The sequence below is a fragment of the Musca autumnalis genome, unplaced genomic scaffold, assembly GCF_047663935.1.
Source record: "Musca autumnalis isolate F117 unplaced genomic scaffold, ASM4766393v1 scaffold_1, whole genome shotgun sequence".
Classification (NCBI taxonomy): domain Eukaryota; kingdom Metazoa; phylum Arthropoda; class Insecta; order Diptera; family Muscidae; genus Musca; species Musca autumnalis.
Genome location: NW_027411644.1, coordinates 101,499,197 through 101,516,299, shown reverse-complemented (window position 1 = coordinate 101,516,299; position 17,103 = coordinate 101,499,197). Strand labels below are relative to the sequence as shown.

At 36.5% G+C, this 17,103-nt stretch overlaps 1 protein-coding gene across 2 annotated transcripts in view; it reads right to left on the bottom strand.

Annotated features, from left to right (window-relative positions):
• The window catches only part of LOC141403646 (cadherin-AgCad1-like), a 99,993-nt gene that overhangs the window by 434 nt on the left and 82,456 nt on the right, over positions 1 to 17,103 (bottom strand). Inside the window, exons 17-28 of one of the 2 annotated variants that reach the window (XM_073986385.1) lie at positions 16,789 to 16,924; positions 16,516 to 16,716; positions 12,252 to 12,367; positions 11,749 to 11,845; positions 11,440 to 11,695; positions 11,259 to 11,386; positions 10,992 to 11,083; positions 3,448 to 3,574; positions 3,277 to 3,387; positions 2,926 to 3,215; positions 2,543 to 2,851; positions 56 to 624 (exon numbers count right to left, since the gene is read on the bottom strand). In XM_073986385.1, coding sequence (XP_073842486.1) covers positions 56 to 624; positions 2,543 to 2,851; positions 2,926 to 3,215; positions 3,277 to 3,387; positions 3,448 to 3,574; positions 10,992 to 11,083; positions 11,259 to 11,386; positions 11,440 to 11,695; positions 11,749 to 11,845; positions 12,252 to 12,367; positions 16,516 to 16,716; positions 16,789 to 16,924 — 2,432 coding nt within the window. The remainder of the gene's footprint in view (positions 1 to 55; positions 625 to 2,542; positions 2,852 to 2,925; positions 3,216 to 3,276; positions 3,388 to 3,447; positions 3,575 to 10,991; positions 11,084 to 11,258; positions 11,387 to 11,439; positions 11,696 to 11,748; positions 11,846 to 12,251; positions 12,368 to 16,515; positions 16,717 to 16,788; positions 16,925 to 17,103) is intronic. The other variant, XM_073986392.1, reaches the window with a different exon arrangement.

Sequence of the window (17,103 nt, the reverse complement as noted above, 5' to 3'; positions counted from 1 at the left end):
TTACCAATTTCTTCATTATTTCCAAATTCGACATTATTCCGCAGTAAACACTTACCTCAATTCATTATCATAAACACCCCTTGGAACAATGTGTTCGTTAGTTTGCTTTTGAAAAATCGGATTTGATCCCTCCACAGAAAATATATTCGCTCTTGGTCCCGCAATTCTATTAAGATTCGATGCAGTCGATCCAAATTCTACTGGTTCGAATGCTTTAAGTTGTCGCTTCAAGCTACGAACTTTAACAATATAAAGCGCTATCATTGTTAAGGAAATCAGGCCAAGTGCTGTACTTAAACCCACCAGACCAGTTATTAACCAATTTCCAACTAGCGGTGATTCTTTTTCACCTTCAAGATGTGGTATATCATTTAGTATTAGATTATATGTTTGAAGGGTATTCTGTAGACGTGATATGAATGCCAAATCATTGGATTTCCTTTTAATTTCATTGGCATCAACTGCTTCGTTGTTATGTATGAAGTGGGCCTTTACTTCGGTTATAAATCCCACTGAGTTATTGCTTGATTGACGTGAGCTTTGTGATCGAGCATTAGTGACATCTTCTATGGCATCAATGTTACAAATATCGTAGCCATATAAATTTTGTAATTGATCACGGAGCTGAAAAAATTATGATATATAACTTATTTGAGATTGATTAAGCTTTTCGGTAAGATTGGTATTTTAAAACATGCAGGAGGTCCTAACGGTATGCTCTTTATCCAAAAACGCTGAGCTTGAAAGTGGTTAGAGTCCAAAAGTTAAGTTAATGATTTCGCCATTTTAGGCGACTTCAACATACTTGAAACTCTCCACTTTGACACTGCTGAGGAATGAGTGGCATTTGTAAAGTGAGATCCAAATTCCTAGCAGGGGTGAAGGAACCAACAAATGGACGTGATGAGCTTGGGCACAATAAGGCAAAGTTTAAGTTACTCTGGAACCCTGGAAAGAAGTCACTCAGCTACGTTGGGCGCCATTTGGCTGACTGATCCGAAGAGGTGCACAAGATACTTTAATCGACAACGTGAGGGTTGTCTGCCCAATGTCCTCAAACAGCGTGGAGTGATTGGCAGTATCAAAGGCGCATCATTGTTCTATCACCCGGCTTTCTCTAGTTCAGTCCTCGACAAATATGTGTGGAGATGGCATGCAACGCTGTTGTCGTACTGTGCCTCATACGCAATCCATGCTGATGATCGGCAACTGAATAGCTATTTCTGACGCTGCAGAGGACTAAGGTCTCAATGGTCTTTGCGAAATCGGCCTGTACCATTCACCTTTGCTGGCATTCTTGTCTGGCTTTAGTAGCAGGACCACCATGCCATTTTCCAGACTTCGGGAACGCTGAGATTGGCTAGGGACAGGTTGAGAACTTCCGTGAGATACTCGACTCCCGGCACATCCAGCTGTTTCAGCATTACCATGGAGATTCCATCAGGGCCCAACGCTTTCGATGATTTAGCGTTGCACATGGCATTCGCAACATCGTCCATTGTAAATTGTGGTGGTTCCTCCTCGACAGGAAGAGATCTAATGCGACGTAGTACTCTTCTGTCACTCCCGGGCTGCTCGACAAACTGTAGATTATAATAAATTTCGCACTTCTTCGAATCAGTCAGCGTAACATTGCCAGGGTTCGAAAGGGACTTAACCGTTGCTCCAATTCACTTACTCCGGTACCAATGTTGCTGCTCTTCAGATGATTTAACCACTTGTTCCGCTTATGCTCGCCGACCAACCTGTTAACTTCCAGTGTCAGCTCCCTAACTCTTGGACTGGGTTTGGCTCGACGAAGCTCATCACGCTTAGGCTTGCAACCTGAAATACAGCTAGATATCGACGGGATGTATACGTCCAACAAATTCCACACCTGACTGCTACCCCCATACATTCCATGAACGGGTCATTAGGGTCAGGCTCAAGCGAGATAGATCTGTTTTGAACATACTGGTGCATTAGGAAACCTAATCCCCCACCTCCACTTCTGGTGCGATCTTTCGTCAATACGTTGTAACTATCACAACGCAGTAAGCTGCAGTTGTTGTTGAGCTTGGTTTTCTGCACCACCGCGACTAATGAAGTCCACTATTTCCTCGATCTTACCTCGGAGTCCATTGCAATTAAATTGCAAAAAGGATGCATATTCTGGGATTGGAACAACAGCGGCTGGTGTTAAATGCTGCGTGTGCGATAGCGGCTGGTACGAGAGAACGCGCTGTCGTGGGATTTGACATCACTTGTTTTACATGGCTGAAAATACCCAGGAAATGTAAGCCGACATTATGCTGAGCATGAGAATCGAATCCAGGCATTCAGGGGAAAGACGGACATGCTGATCATAACTATGGTAATAAAGATGACTTATTCCTCACCTATTGTCGTTAACCGATTTCCATAATATTTCGTATTTAGTGTGGATATGGACCCTAGTGAGAATATGGAGCCCTTGCGAAGACGACAGGTTTTTTTACGATTTTGATTTCATTTTCACTTGGTAAAGAATACTAACTCATCTATACAATATGTTGGTACTTACCACCTTCTCTTGCCTCCTGATTACTTGAATATCACTAAGAAAAACAAATTTAACACGATTACTTTCGGAGACAATGAAAATCTTAACAGCCGTCACATCTCGATGTTTGAGTAAATCCCATGCTGTTACATTGAACATCATATAACCTTCCATGGTATTCGGGACATAAGAGATTAATGATATTTCTCCAGTTTCGGGATTCAATGATACCAAATCGGAATAATTTTTAGGAAAATTTGTAAGATGACTTTCATAAGAATCAAGATCAATTTCATAGGTTATGTGATCCTCTAAATCAGGATCTTCTGCCTAAATGAATAAAAAGAAAATTTTATATTAATGCAACCTTTCATTGATCCAAGTTGCCCCAAAACAGAAATTACCTTTACACTTAAAATAGTCTTCCCCATTGAATCTTTTGAAGTTAAACCACCGGCATAGAGTTTTTGTGAAAACATTGGAGGATTATCATTAACATCGATGACATGGACATACACTTCCAATGTATAATTTATGCTATTCGGATTACTTATTAAACCGTTTTCATTGTTTGATACTTTTATAAGGATTTTAAGTTCCTCTGCAATCTCTCGATCTAACTGAGTTTTCAATTTCAATTGTCTAGAAATGGGATTCAATTCAAATAATTTCGCGTTTTCGGCATGAACAGTATCTGTGTATAAATGTATATTAATTTAATTTATAAGTGATTAATATATAAAGAGCAAACTCACCATCAATAAAATAAAACAACGGATAAAGTTCTTCCGGATCATCTAATCCTTCATTCTTTGGATCGTGGGCTTCGGGTATGAAGCGTTCTTCCAGCAAACCAGTTGCATTCTCTAAAAACAAATGCAGATTAAGATTTCTATTGAAAGTGAAGTGTTTGAATATAATAATACCTGTAAAGCTTGTATTGAATGTTGTTTTAAGAAACATTGGATTGCCCAGCATATCGACGAATACTATTTTGAGATTTTTCAGAATAGCCGATGTACTACCACCGCCATCTATTGCCCGTAAGTTAATCTGAAAAGAAGTTATTAAAATAAAACAAGTAATAACGGCGGTAAGTTCGACCCTACACCATAAAATATTCTGAACTAAAATGAAAAGATTAGTTTCATGTTAGGTGAAAAACTGTTCGACACGGATACCTCAAATGCCTAAATTTGGTCAAAAATGTATCTAAAAATGTCTTCAATCTGTTAGGGGTACCGTTATATGGGGGCTATTCCAAAACATGGACCTATGTAGACGATTTTTGGTTGGTCAAAAATTTCAGCTTAAATCCTCAAAATACCAAAAATTGCAACGTACCGTTCTATAAGGGATTTACCAAAAATGGACTTATGCGGGCGATTTTTGGTAGAAAAGTTTCGGAACCGGTCAAAAATTTTAGCTAAAATCCTCAAAATAGAAAAACGCGGGGGGTACCGTTATATGGGGGCTATTCCAAAACATAGACCTACATATATTGACGATTTTTGGTGGAGAAGTTTCGCTGAAAACCTCAAGTGTCAAATTACAACCAGTTCTGTTAAAAATTGTAGCTAAAAGCCTCATAATACCTTAAATGGGGAGGTACCGTTATATGGAGGCTAAACCTAAACGTAGACTTTTGTTGACAATTGTTGATGGAGAAGTGACTGCGGCGTCTCAAATGTCGGGATTCGGGTAGTTCAGTCAAAAATTTTAGCTAAAACCCTCAAAATACCGAAAATCGGGAGGTACCTTTTTATGGGTGCTATACCAAATTGTGGACCTATGTATCCCATCTTCGAACTTGACCAACATATCGCCCATTTACTCAAAGAGTGACACATTTCACAAAATCCATTTTCGAGAAAAACGCGTTTTAAGTTCGCGATTGGAATTTTACTTCCCAACTTAAAAAGATTATTACACAAAAACTAAAATAACTACTTGGACCATATTTTGCAAACAGCTAGCCAGACATCAGTGCTAAATTTCTGTGCAAGATCAAGCATGATTTGAATTGTTTTAGTGCTTCATAAACTCAAGAAACTGCTGTGTTGAATTATGCGAAGCTTGTAGTAAATGAGCTGTAACTCGTTGAGATTTAGAGATATCAGCCTGAAAATTTGACCCAAGATAAAGTAGAAGTTGTAGAAAAAATAGAAATTGCTAACACAGAAATCGTATTTTTTGAGTTATGCCACTCTTTGAGTAAATGAGCGATATGAAAGAAAGACACACGGGTGACAATTTTAGCGTTTTAACTCAATTATTGCGGAAGCTAGAGTGATTACAACATACGGACAGAGGGACATGGCTAGATCGTCTTAGAAATTATTAGTTCGACGTGTAACAAGCAGAAAAACAAAGTTATAACAATCTGGTGTGGATTGTATATGAAAACATAAGTGAGGATTGTTGTATACTGCCGAGCGGACAAATTGTCTCAATGTGATCTTATCTGATAGTTACCATAACATGTTAGAATGGAGATCACCCCTTGTGATCTTGTCTGATGGTTATGTAACGCGTTAGATTGTAGATCACAAACTGAGCGATTTTATTGCATTTTGTTCTAGCTTAAGTACTAATCGTGAGAAGAAATAGTAGGGCGCAAATATATTAGTAATACAGTAGAACTTCGATAATTCGTACCTCGATAATTCGTAATCTTCGATAATTCGTAACAAACTGCCGGTCCCTTGAAAAAATCGCGATATTTCGTAAAAATTACACGCATTTTGGTCCCCTCGATAACTCGAAATTTTTTCATCTCAAAACATTTTCTAATTTCATAAAAATTTTATAATTTTGTTGTTAACATCTTTTTATTACAAATGTTTACGCACCAAATGCTGTCAATGGCTTTTACCGTTAGTTTTTTTTTTTTTTGATTATGTTTTGTCATGAATATCCCGATGTAGAAAAGGCTTTAGTTGTATGGTTTGGACAATGCCGAGAGTCTAATATTCCAGTTTCAGGTCCATTATTATTTTATAAATGCTTACCAGATGCTTGAAGAACATAAGAACTTTCCCAGTAGAATACCGGTACAATAAAAAGGCTTGGATGACAACTGAAATATTTAACCAATGGCTTCAAATATTGGTTGTTATTACAACCTCATATCATATACCCTATACCACAATGTGGAAAAGGGTATTATAAGTTTGTTTTGGTAAAAATTCATGTAACACCGCGAAATATTCGTCGGAGACCCCCAATGTGGTATACCAATCTTCATATCTCGACGAGATAAAGCGATTTTGAGATGTGTGTCCGTCCGTCCTTCCGTCCGTCCGTCCGTCCGTCTGTCCATTATAAATTGTAAACACGCTCCAGGCCGCAATTATGGACCGATCGTCACGAAATTTTGTATGGAGGTCGGGTTCAGATCAGAATAGATCCCTATTCTTATTGGTGATGATCGTGAAATATTTAGCGGGTGAAATGGACCAAAAACATAATTTTTATCCGATTTTGTAGCTGCTCTGTAGGTCGCAATAATAGTCCGATCGCCTCGAAATTATAAATAAGGTAAGTCTATATGACCAAGAAGAAGCTTGCAATCTGAGATGGCGATCAGATAATATTTAGAGGGTTAAATGGACCAAAACTTTTGTGTGAAAATTGTGAAAATTTTTAATATACAGCTTATATCTTAATTCCTGGAAGTGACATTTCGGACAAGTGAGATATACTTGAAAGTGGAGCGCTTGACCTTTCAATTGATGTCAATTATGTTGATGTACATGATCAGATAACAGAGTTACAGCCTAATATATTCCGTTATTTGTTGGTAGTGTAATAATAAACTCGTTAGAAGTCGCAATTATACATCAATAGTCGCGAAATTTTGCACCGGGTAATAGTATAGGTCGAAAAAGATGCCTACAATTTTGAATGATGATCTGATATTCTTTAGCGGGTGAAATGGACCATTACTTTTGTATGAAAAATATATTTTATTTTATATTTTATTTTTGGTCGATATTTTAATTCCTTGAGGACATATATATTTCGCAAAGTAGCCTACTTATAGAAAAAACTACTGACCTTTCCTCTGATGTAAATTGCAATAAAGTGTTTGCTAGATAACGGGCCTACTGCCTGTGTAGAGAAAACACATTTTTATCCCATGCTACATATTGTCTCTTCAAAAGTTAATGTAACACCACGAAATATTCGTCCTAGACCCCTTATTTGGTATGCAAAAATTCATATCTCGATGAGATAAAGCGATTTAGCGATGTGTGTCCGTCCATTAAAAATTGTAAACAAGCTTAAGGCCGCAATTATGGACCGATTGTAACGAATTTTTTAAGGAGGTTGGGTTCGGACCAGAATAGAAATGATTAGTTTTTGGTGATGATCGTGCAATGTTCACGGGATGAAATGGACAAAAAAAACAAAATTTTAACCAATTTTGTAGCGGCTCTGTAGGTCAAAATAATAACCCGCAAAATTTTAAACAAAGTTTGAGTTTATGATGAAGAAGAAGCGTACAAACCAACGTGAAGATCAGATAATACTTAGCGGGTTAAATGGACTGAAACTTTTGTGTGAAATTGGTAAAAATTTCAATAACGTAGCGGTTAAACAACGGAAGTAGTAGTACTACATAAGTGGGTTTCATTACATTTTATTTTTTGTGAACTAAATTTTCCTTTCCTGCTAAAAAAATGTGTTTGTCATGCAAGATAACTTTTTGGTTTTGGCCATAAATATTATACATTACACCTCTGAAGTTTGATAATTAAATTTTCACAATCACTGAAAAGAAGTTCCGTGTAGAGCGATTGTCCAGGGATAGTGGTATAGGGTATCCCATGGTCGGCTCCGTCCGACTATAGACTTTTCTTACTTGTTTATTTATTCATTCATTTATTTTAGTTTTTAAATCAAGTGTACTTATAACAGTTTTTGTTTTGTTTCTGAATTTTTATATAAGTTTTTCAATAAATGAAAAAACCTCGATAATTCGTATTATTTTATTTTAACCTCGTTAATTCGTAATCTCGATAAATCGTAATCCTCGATAATTCGTAAAAATTGGCTGCTCCCGTGAATTACGAATTATCGAAGTTCTACTGTAGTTTACAGTTGCATAAAATGTTATATCGAAAGTAGTAACTAATGAGTTGTTTTACAGGAGTAGTAGAATAAATTATTTACATAGTTGCATTCTGTCAGTTAACTTTAAAATACAATGAATCAAGCACAATGGGAAATTGGAAAATTTACAAACTCACAATGACAAAGGTACAAATTTGAAAATTGTTACTATTGAAATGTAGAGGGCATGAAAGTGTAATTATTGAAATATGGATTGGTTCAAAGTTTATATACCCTCCATACTATGGTGTAGGGTATATAAAGATAAATATAAGTCCACGTTTTGATACAGATCCCTTATAACGGTACCCCACCCGATTTTTGTTTCAATGTGGTAGAAAACATTCATAACAAAAATTATCAATATAGACCACGTTTTAGGCCCCTACATATTAGATAACCACCCTATTTATGGTATTAAAGGTTGAAGTAATATTTTTCAATCGAATTCATCTGAAGAGTTGCAACAAAATGGGACCGAAAAAGGTAAATTGTGGGCAACGGTTTAGTCCCTCTCGAACCCTGGAAAGAAGAAAGATAAGACCTCAGTCACGTTTGGCGAGGTTACGCTGTCTGATCCGAAGAGGTGCGAAAGTTATTTTAATCGACAATTTGTCGAGCATCCCGGGAATGGCAAAGCAAAGAAAAGAGTACTACGTCACATTAGATATCTTCCTGTCGAGGAGGAACCACCACAATATACAATGGATGATGTTGCGAATGCCATCTGGAAGGGTAAATCATCCAACAGCTGAATGAGAGAATGGGACGCGAGTATCTCACCAAAGTTCTCAATCTGTCGCTACCCAGCCAAATCGTTCCCGAAATCCTGCTACTGAAGCCAGACAAGGATGCCAGTAAAGGTGAATCGTACAGATCGATTTCGCTTTCGTCTCCTGCCGTAAAGACTCTTGAGTGTTTACTTCTCCTCAGATTCAGAAATACCTATCCAGTTGCCGATCATCAGAATGGGTTTCGTAAGCAGCACAGCACGACAACAGCATTGTATGCCATCTCCACACTTATTAGTCGAGGACTTAACGATTTTGGAGTCGGATACCTTCCCTAATGTCCCAAATATCCGCCACTCAATCTACCGCCACTTTGAAGAGGTGAGCACTGAGTTGAATATCATGGCCAATGGCAGCAGAATTCTAACGATCAACGACCTCAAAATTCTAGGGGTCACATTCGACAGCATGTTTACGTCGTCGTCCGCGCATGCCAAAGCTATATGCGACAATCTGAGATGTAGGAACAAGGTACTCAAGTCCCTAGCCGTCAGCACTTGGGGTGTAGATAAAGAAACCTTGTTGATCACATATAAATCGATGGGTAGGTCGGTGGAAAGTTATGCCGCACGAATACGAGTATAAGTGCAACGCGATGGAGAAAATATTTAACCCTGTCAGGATCAGGGTTTCGCAAGCGGAGTCTTCGTGCCGGAGTCGAGTTGTTCTCAGGGGGTGGAAAACCTCATTTATTGGCCCTTCCGGTATCGGTCGCTAGCACTTGCCACATTTTAAACCTTTAAGTTTGCTTCAAAGTGCGATCCTGCCGAACATACTGTAATTTTAACTTGTTGAAAGTTTAAAACAGTGTAGTTTTTAAGTAGTGAACGTTTCCACCTCTGGTCCACGTGTTAAAATCGTTCCTTTCTAAAATTTAGCTAGCCTATTACAGACTTATCATTCCTTGGTTCTTAGGATATTTTTCTGAGGGAGCATTGTGTTGCCGGTGTTGTTAAAAAATATTTCCCGTACAAGCGAATAAAGTATAAAATATAACAAGTAAAAAAGTGTCAGGTTCTTTTTATACCCACCACTATGAAATACATATTAGTTAATTTTTTTTTCCTGTTCACAATTTAAAATAGATTTATTTTGTGACCACCGAAACCCAAATGCCTATATAAGGTCGGAAATTGTATCAACAAATTTTTTCAATCGGGCGCCACCTTTATATGGGGGCTTCATCAAAGTGTGGCCATATATTGACAATTTTTGGTGGAGAAATTTTGTGACCACTTTGAACGTCAAATAACAGGTAGTTCTATCAAATAGTAGTTAAAATTCTCAAAGTTCCTATAATAGAGAGATACCGTTATATGAAGGCGAAAAAACATTGACAAATTTCCTCAAATGGCATATTGCGGCAAGTTTGGTTAAATTTGTAGCAAAAGTCCTCAAAATAACGAAAATCGGGAGGCAATTTTTGGTGGAGACGATTTGTGGATTTGACCGGAAACCTCAAATAACAGGTAGTTTGGTAAAAAGTAGTTAAAATTCTCGAAATTGCTATAATATGAAGGTACCGTTATATGGGGGCAATACCAAAATATGGACCTATGTTGACAATTATTGGTGGATATGTTTCATGAGCTCTGGGAACCTCAAATGTTAAATTACAGATAGTTCGGTGAAAAACGTAGACAAAACCCTCAAAATAACGAAAATCGGGAGGTACCGTTATATAGGGGCTATAACGAGACATGGACCTATGTTGACAATTTTTGGTAGAGTAGTTTTGTCACAACTAGGAGTCTCAAACGTCAAATTGCAGGTAATTCTGACAAAAAAGGTAGTTAAAATCCTCAAAATACCGAAAATCGGGAGCTACCGTTATATCGGTAGGTACGTTTTTTGTGAAGATAAATTGTGACCTCTGGGAACCTTAAACGTCAAATTACAGGTAGTTGGTCAAAAAATGTTGCTAAAACCCTAAAAATACCGAAAATCGGGAGGTACCCTTATATGGGGGATATACCGAAACATAGACCTAAATATGTTAATAATTTTGGTGGAGATATTTTGTGAACCTCAAATTTTAAATTACAGGTAGTTCGTTAAAAAACATATAGGTAAAACCCTAAAAATACCGAAAATCGGGAAGTACCGTTATCTGGGGGCTAGACCAAAACGTTGGCCGATATAGCCCATCATCGAACTTGATCTGCCTATGGAAAAACAGACACTCGGGTGCAAAAATATAGTGTTCTAACTCAACCATTGCCGACGCTAGAGTGATTACAACAGATGTCATTATTTACATTACAAACGGAAAAACAAACTCAATATACCCTCCACCATAGGGTAAATCCCCAAAAAACATAGCTAGACCAGCCATAGACTGAAACCCACAAGGGGTCCGATGTAGAGGACGGCCCAGAGGCTCTTGCCGTAGAAGGTTAAATGCAGAAATAAAATCTGTTAAAGAGAACCTTAACTGGTCTCAAGTAAAAGCAATAGCTAACGATCGTAATAATTTTAAGGAATTTTGTACGGCACTATGCGCCTCCTAACCGGCGTGAAAGCAATAAATAATAATAATAGGGTATAAAATACATACTTACCAGATATATGCCAGCTGCCATTGTATTCCTCACAAAGAAATTGGAGGAATTTCGGGATTCCTTTGATAGTTGAAAATATTGATCATGGCCCACTGTAACGATAAAAAGATTAAAATTAAATATTTTTGTACGTCGTTTTGCCCAAGAACGAAACCTATTTAAGTTGGTGTAAATCCTTATGGGAAAATGTGTTGGGGGTTGGTATTTTATAAAAAAATTGTTTTTTATGGGACACCCTTACTTACATACATACAATTCAAAACTCACCATCACTGCTAATATCAAAATGTACATCACCATATTCCCCACCATCAGGATCATAAACTTGAAACTGTCTCAAGCGCGTACTACAATCTGCTTCGTAAAGTGGCCGTAACGGTTCTTGAAGAGAGTAACTGCAAGATGATGGTTATTTATAGCTTATCAAAGTCTTATATTGCTTTCTTACCATATTCTAATAGATTTCTGTTGAATGGGATATCGTATTTCAGGGTTATGAAAATTATATGGTTTTATATTGACCTGATAAGTTGAGACATTTTTCAATTGAGGTAAACCATTATCGGATGCTTCAATTTCTAATTCCCAAGTTCCATAAAAACCTTTTAGTGATGTTTGACATTTTAATTTGCCAATGCGATTGCTCCAAGTGGTCATGGTGAAAATGTCCTCGTATGATAACAGATTCGGATTATTTTCCATAACTAAAGGAACTAATTCTAGTAATTTTTTTTGTATGTTATATTAACAGACTTACCTGGTTTTATTGAAAGTATTTTATACGAGAGTTCCGAATTCATTGTATTATCTTCGTCTCTATCCAACGCAATCAACTCGACTTTGGAATAAGTATTCTATAACACATTGATATATTGTACGCATATGTCAGAGGTGTTTTAATATCGGCTTAACTTCATTTACATAGAGTAAACGAAACTGACAGCTTTGAAATACTTGCTGATCGTTATCAACATCCCAATTTCATTCCGTAGAAGAGAATGTTCACTTTTCATATTTTTTATATGCTGATTTTTGTAAAAAGTAAGATTTTTTAGGAACGTGTGCGAATAAAAATCATTCTCAATAATGTGGGAATACTTGTAGTACTTAATCATCATATCGAAAAGCTGATATGGTCAAGGCTGTCAGTTTAGTTTTGGTTAGTTGTAACCAAGGCACATAAATGTGCCTTGGTTGTACTTGAGCCCATGGGGAAATTTATTGTATATAAAGGATTGTTCAAAGTGAAAACTAAATTACCTTATCATCAGCTTCGGAGAGGTCAAATTGTATTAGGTTTGGATCAGGCATTATTGGAGCATTATCATTCACATCCAATAGAGTCACATTAAGAAACGTTGACCTTTGATTTACCGCTAAACAAAGAGTGATAAAAATATAGACTGTTTCAAATTTCATTCAGTAGTATTTTTGTACCCTGTACGATAGTATATACAATGGTGTCCAATACATTTGCAACAAAATTGCACTTTTTAGGAAATTTTATTTAAAATACTTTTTTGAAAATTAAGTATTTTTTGCAATTATGGATAGTTCTTTGCTTCAGATATAAGAAAATAAAAAGTTTTGACACGTTATACAACAAAAAATTTTAATAAATATGAAAATACATAACACGCCTTAAAATTTAATGGTCAAAACATATGCAACTGAACCAAATCCCATGCAAAAATCTTCAATATTTTGTAAAATATATTTTTTTGCATTTTTGAGAATTTTGAGAATTAGAGTAATCATTAAATTAACTTTAATTTGGTTTTTAGGGTTCCAATGGTCAATCAACTTTCCCACTAAAAATTGTGGATATAAGTTCACGATTTTAGTTATATTAATTTTTAAGCAAAATTTTCTGATCAAATTACATGTATGTAAATTGACATTTAGGGTTCCTATTGATCTTTTTCTAATATACCCAAAATAACGGTATTTATAACATAAACCAAAATTACTAAAAACAAAGAAATGTGACTCGCATGGCGCCCAATCTCGAAGATTGAACAGTGTTCAATGAACACGTTTGTGACTAAATTCAATTTCTAGTTGAATGCGGTGCGCTTACCAAAGCCATACTAGATAAATTTCAGGGTTGTAGCCGCATGATCCTAAAGAAGTTTCTAAAATTCCCTATATAGTCTTCATTGGGAATATAAAACATTCCTGCAGAGAACTGTCGGTATAGGTCCACGATTTGATAGAAAGTCCACGATGCCATAGATCCTGTCACATTATTTAGTTGAAATGGCTAAAATTTTGTGTTTGGAAGGTTAACTATACCGACCGATGTGAAGTATCTGAAAGGATTTTTCTACTGAAGTGGCTGTAACATGGTATTTCGGATTTGCAATGGGTAGAAACCATCGAAGAGTTGAGAGAAAAAGTTTATGCAAGTACTTTTTTCTTGCGAAGTTATCGAACAAACATATTTTTGTCGTGGGTAGGAAAATTCGAAGTCGACATTCGATTTTATGTATAACCAAATTTCGACTTTGTTTTTCTACCTTAATTAAGACTAGCGGAAATATCCAACAGCTCTCCCACAGCCTCCAAACACTTCAGAGAAAAAAGCGCTTAAATTTCCTTTACCGATCCATCGCAGTAAATTATGCTATTCCTGCCAATTCCAACGATGTATTTCTTTTGTTGCGGAAGTACATATATATTTCCCGAGATATAGGCCTACAAAGTTCCGAAAATTCCTTTGTTTACTTGGAAAAAATTTACGATCTAAAAAAATTTAGTTCGCATAGCCGAATTTTGCTCCTGGCCGAAGGCCGGCTACTTAAGAAAACTTGCGATTTAAGAGAAAAATTTTGTATTTTTCGATAAAGAAATTTGTTCCGAAAAGAGAAAGGAGCGTGAGGCGACGACTCAAACCTGAAAATTCAGAAAGTACCCAACAAAAGAATTTGGAAAACGTAGCGAACAACCACCACCTCGATCATGCAGGATAATATGCATCATTGCAAAGTGGCTGCTACCGAACTCCGCTTTGCTTTCACAAAATCATCAGTCATCCATCTACATGTTCTACTATCATATACATAAGTCGATCGAAAATTTTAGTATCTTCCAAACCGAAATCTGTTGCATATCTGATAAACAATTCGATGGAAATTGATGGACCAGTTGTTGTTGTGTAGGATGTAACCACAGATCCACAGGAGGAAGTTGGAGAATGCTGGGCAGATATTTTGCACACTGCCGTCGATCCTTGCCGGCTGCACTTTCCCGAGCGTAGTTGAGCTAAAACTAATCTGATTTGTCGTGACAGCGGACGATGGACCAGTAAAGATTAACGTCGAGAGTCAAGTCAATTTGCGCTATTTTTGGGACTCTAAATTTAATAGCAACTTTATATTGCAATAGCAACATTGAAGAAAATTAAATGGCAAATGTACTGATGCGTCGCGCATCTTAAGGCCCCGGCACATACGGTCCGTTGAGAGACGCGTTGCGCGTTGAAAACCACAACCACATGAAAAATTGAAAAGTGATGTCAAGTTTGTTCTTATAGTTTTCATGTGGTTGTTCAACGCGTCACTCAACGGACCGTATGTATTTGGCCTTTTAGTCACAACATATTGCAATCGATAACTCGGCCAAGCCACCTTTAAGCTACTTCTACGTCTGGCAGAACAACGTTGTCGGGATAGCCTTATCCCAAATTTGGCACAACGAACCGAGTTTTAGAGGTTTTAAGGCTATCTATCATTATTCCCTGGTTAAGACCGAACTGAACAAATAAAATGATTGTGCTATCCTGTTGAACATAAATTAATGCAACTTTTTATGCCCTCAACCACAATGTGCTAAGGGATATTATGTCTTTGTGCATTTGTATGTAACATGCATAAGGAAACTAGATAAATCCATAATTCCTTTTGAGGATATACATAAAATCACTTACTGAGTCGACTTATGTATGTCCATCCGTTTGTTCGCAACGTACAGGTCGCATTTATTGTCCGACTCAGGTGAAAATTGAGGAATATAATTTTTTGAACCATAGCACAGTGGATCCACTTGTATGGCGAAGAGTGTTTTAAGAAACCACGAGCGTAACATTCTCCCCCCTTTCCCCTCTGGAGGGGGTATACGGCACGAACTGTTTTCTGCTGTTAATACAAAATGACATGAACAAAGGTCGCGATTATCTTATGATGCAAAAATAGGCTTGGGGAAACAAAACAATCTCCAAAACAACATAAAATCCAACCAATTTAGCGGATTAAAAAACCCAACATTTTTGTCTGAAAATTGGTAAAATTTTTATTATAGACCTTATAGCGTTTTTCCTCGAAGACACATACCGCCCACGTAAGTCATATATGGAAGAAGAATTCTTGACCTTTCCATTGATGCCAATTATGTTAATGTACGCGGTCAGATAACAGAGTTATACCCTAATATATCCATAGAAACAATATTCTAGGGCTGCCTTATTCTGCGGCCCACCATTTATAGTCTGGCACTAGATGGCAGCTGATTTTAATACTGAATAATCATAAACCTATGACCTACTTTGGAAAATTATTCCCGAGGTGGGCACTGGTGGGCATCATGACTAAAACCTTAGGTCAAATTTAAGTATATGATCGAATTGGCATTACAAAATACACTAAGAAAATATTCAGCTAACTAGAATTCCACAACACGCTAAAACACTATTTTTAAATGAAAACTAAGCTATTACCTACTCCTTCAAAACCCACTATAATATTTTGCTTTACCTATTAGTTTCGCGATATTTTGAATATATTTACTTGCACTTAAAATATAGGTTGTACTCACAACAAAAAATATTTGTCAAATGTTCCGACTTTTGAAGCTATTTTTAAAAAGATCGTGTTCGAATGAAACAAAAACTACTATATTTTTAAAAAGGTCCATGTCATAGCTGTCAGTGTTGCCAGATGTTGTATCAAAATATTGACATTAATTTTTTTAGTTTTGGCCAATGGGTGGATCCACTGTGCATAGGAAGAACGCTATTGTTTTGATTTGATTTTGATGAAGTTTAGAATGTGTGACCGAAGTAAATGTCTAGAAGTAAATGTGCCAAATTAAATCGAAATCGGTTAAGATTAGGATATAGCTCCCATATATGTATATTTTCGGCCGATTTCACGTATTTGCTGCACCAATCACGCTATATGCCCGATTTTAATGAAATTTGGAATGTCTAGAAATAAATGTGCTAAATTTTATCAAAATCGGTTCAGATTTGATCCGCCCTACATTGATCCTGGTTCACACTAATTTCGGAAAAATGATCAGAAAATTATTTCGCGAAAACCTAGAAAAATATTCTTTTTGGTGTTTGATACGGTACATCATAAACTTTAAAACGCTACAAAATTAAAATCCCATATTCATTTGTTTTGCGATTATTAGGCTAACATTAACAAGAATTTAAGGCGGCAATCTTGATGGCCTTAAGTGTAGGTAGAAGATTGATACTAAAAAACTTTTAATGACAATTTTAAACAATATCAAAACTTACGTCCATTGACAGCATTTAAGAAATTGAAATTATCCTTAATATCGATGGGTATATAATGATATGTTGTACCCATATCACGATCCAAAAAGTAACCATTACGCAAATTGACATACACTTCTCCGGTTGTAATATTGATTTGAAAAAGATTATGGAGATCAGTAAAGGCGCTGTTTATGCTATATTCCAGTGTATTGTGTGGACCTGAAAGAAAGGAGTGTACATATTTGAAAAAAAAATGTTGATGAATGTCTGGTACGACTAGTTGCTACTCACTGTCCCTGTCATTGTCATAGGCCTTTATTTGGCCCACATATTGACCTGTAGTTGAGTTCTCATAAATCCAGACTTGTTGTTCGAACGTATCAATTTGTGGAACTTGATTATTAATGTCAATTATTGATACTTTAAACTGTAATAGAAATAAAATATTTCCGTATATATTATCAACATGAAGCGTAGACCCAAGGCGAATTTAGAAATGTATCACCGAATTCAGTAGAGTTGGGTAATCTAGTTCCTAGTTCCTTGTGCTAGTTCAAAAACGTATTAGTAACATCATGAAATGTAACGTGTGATATTAAGTATACG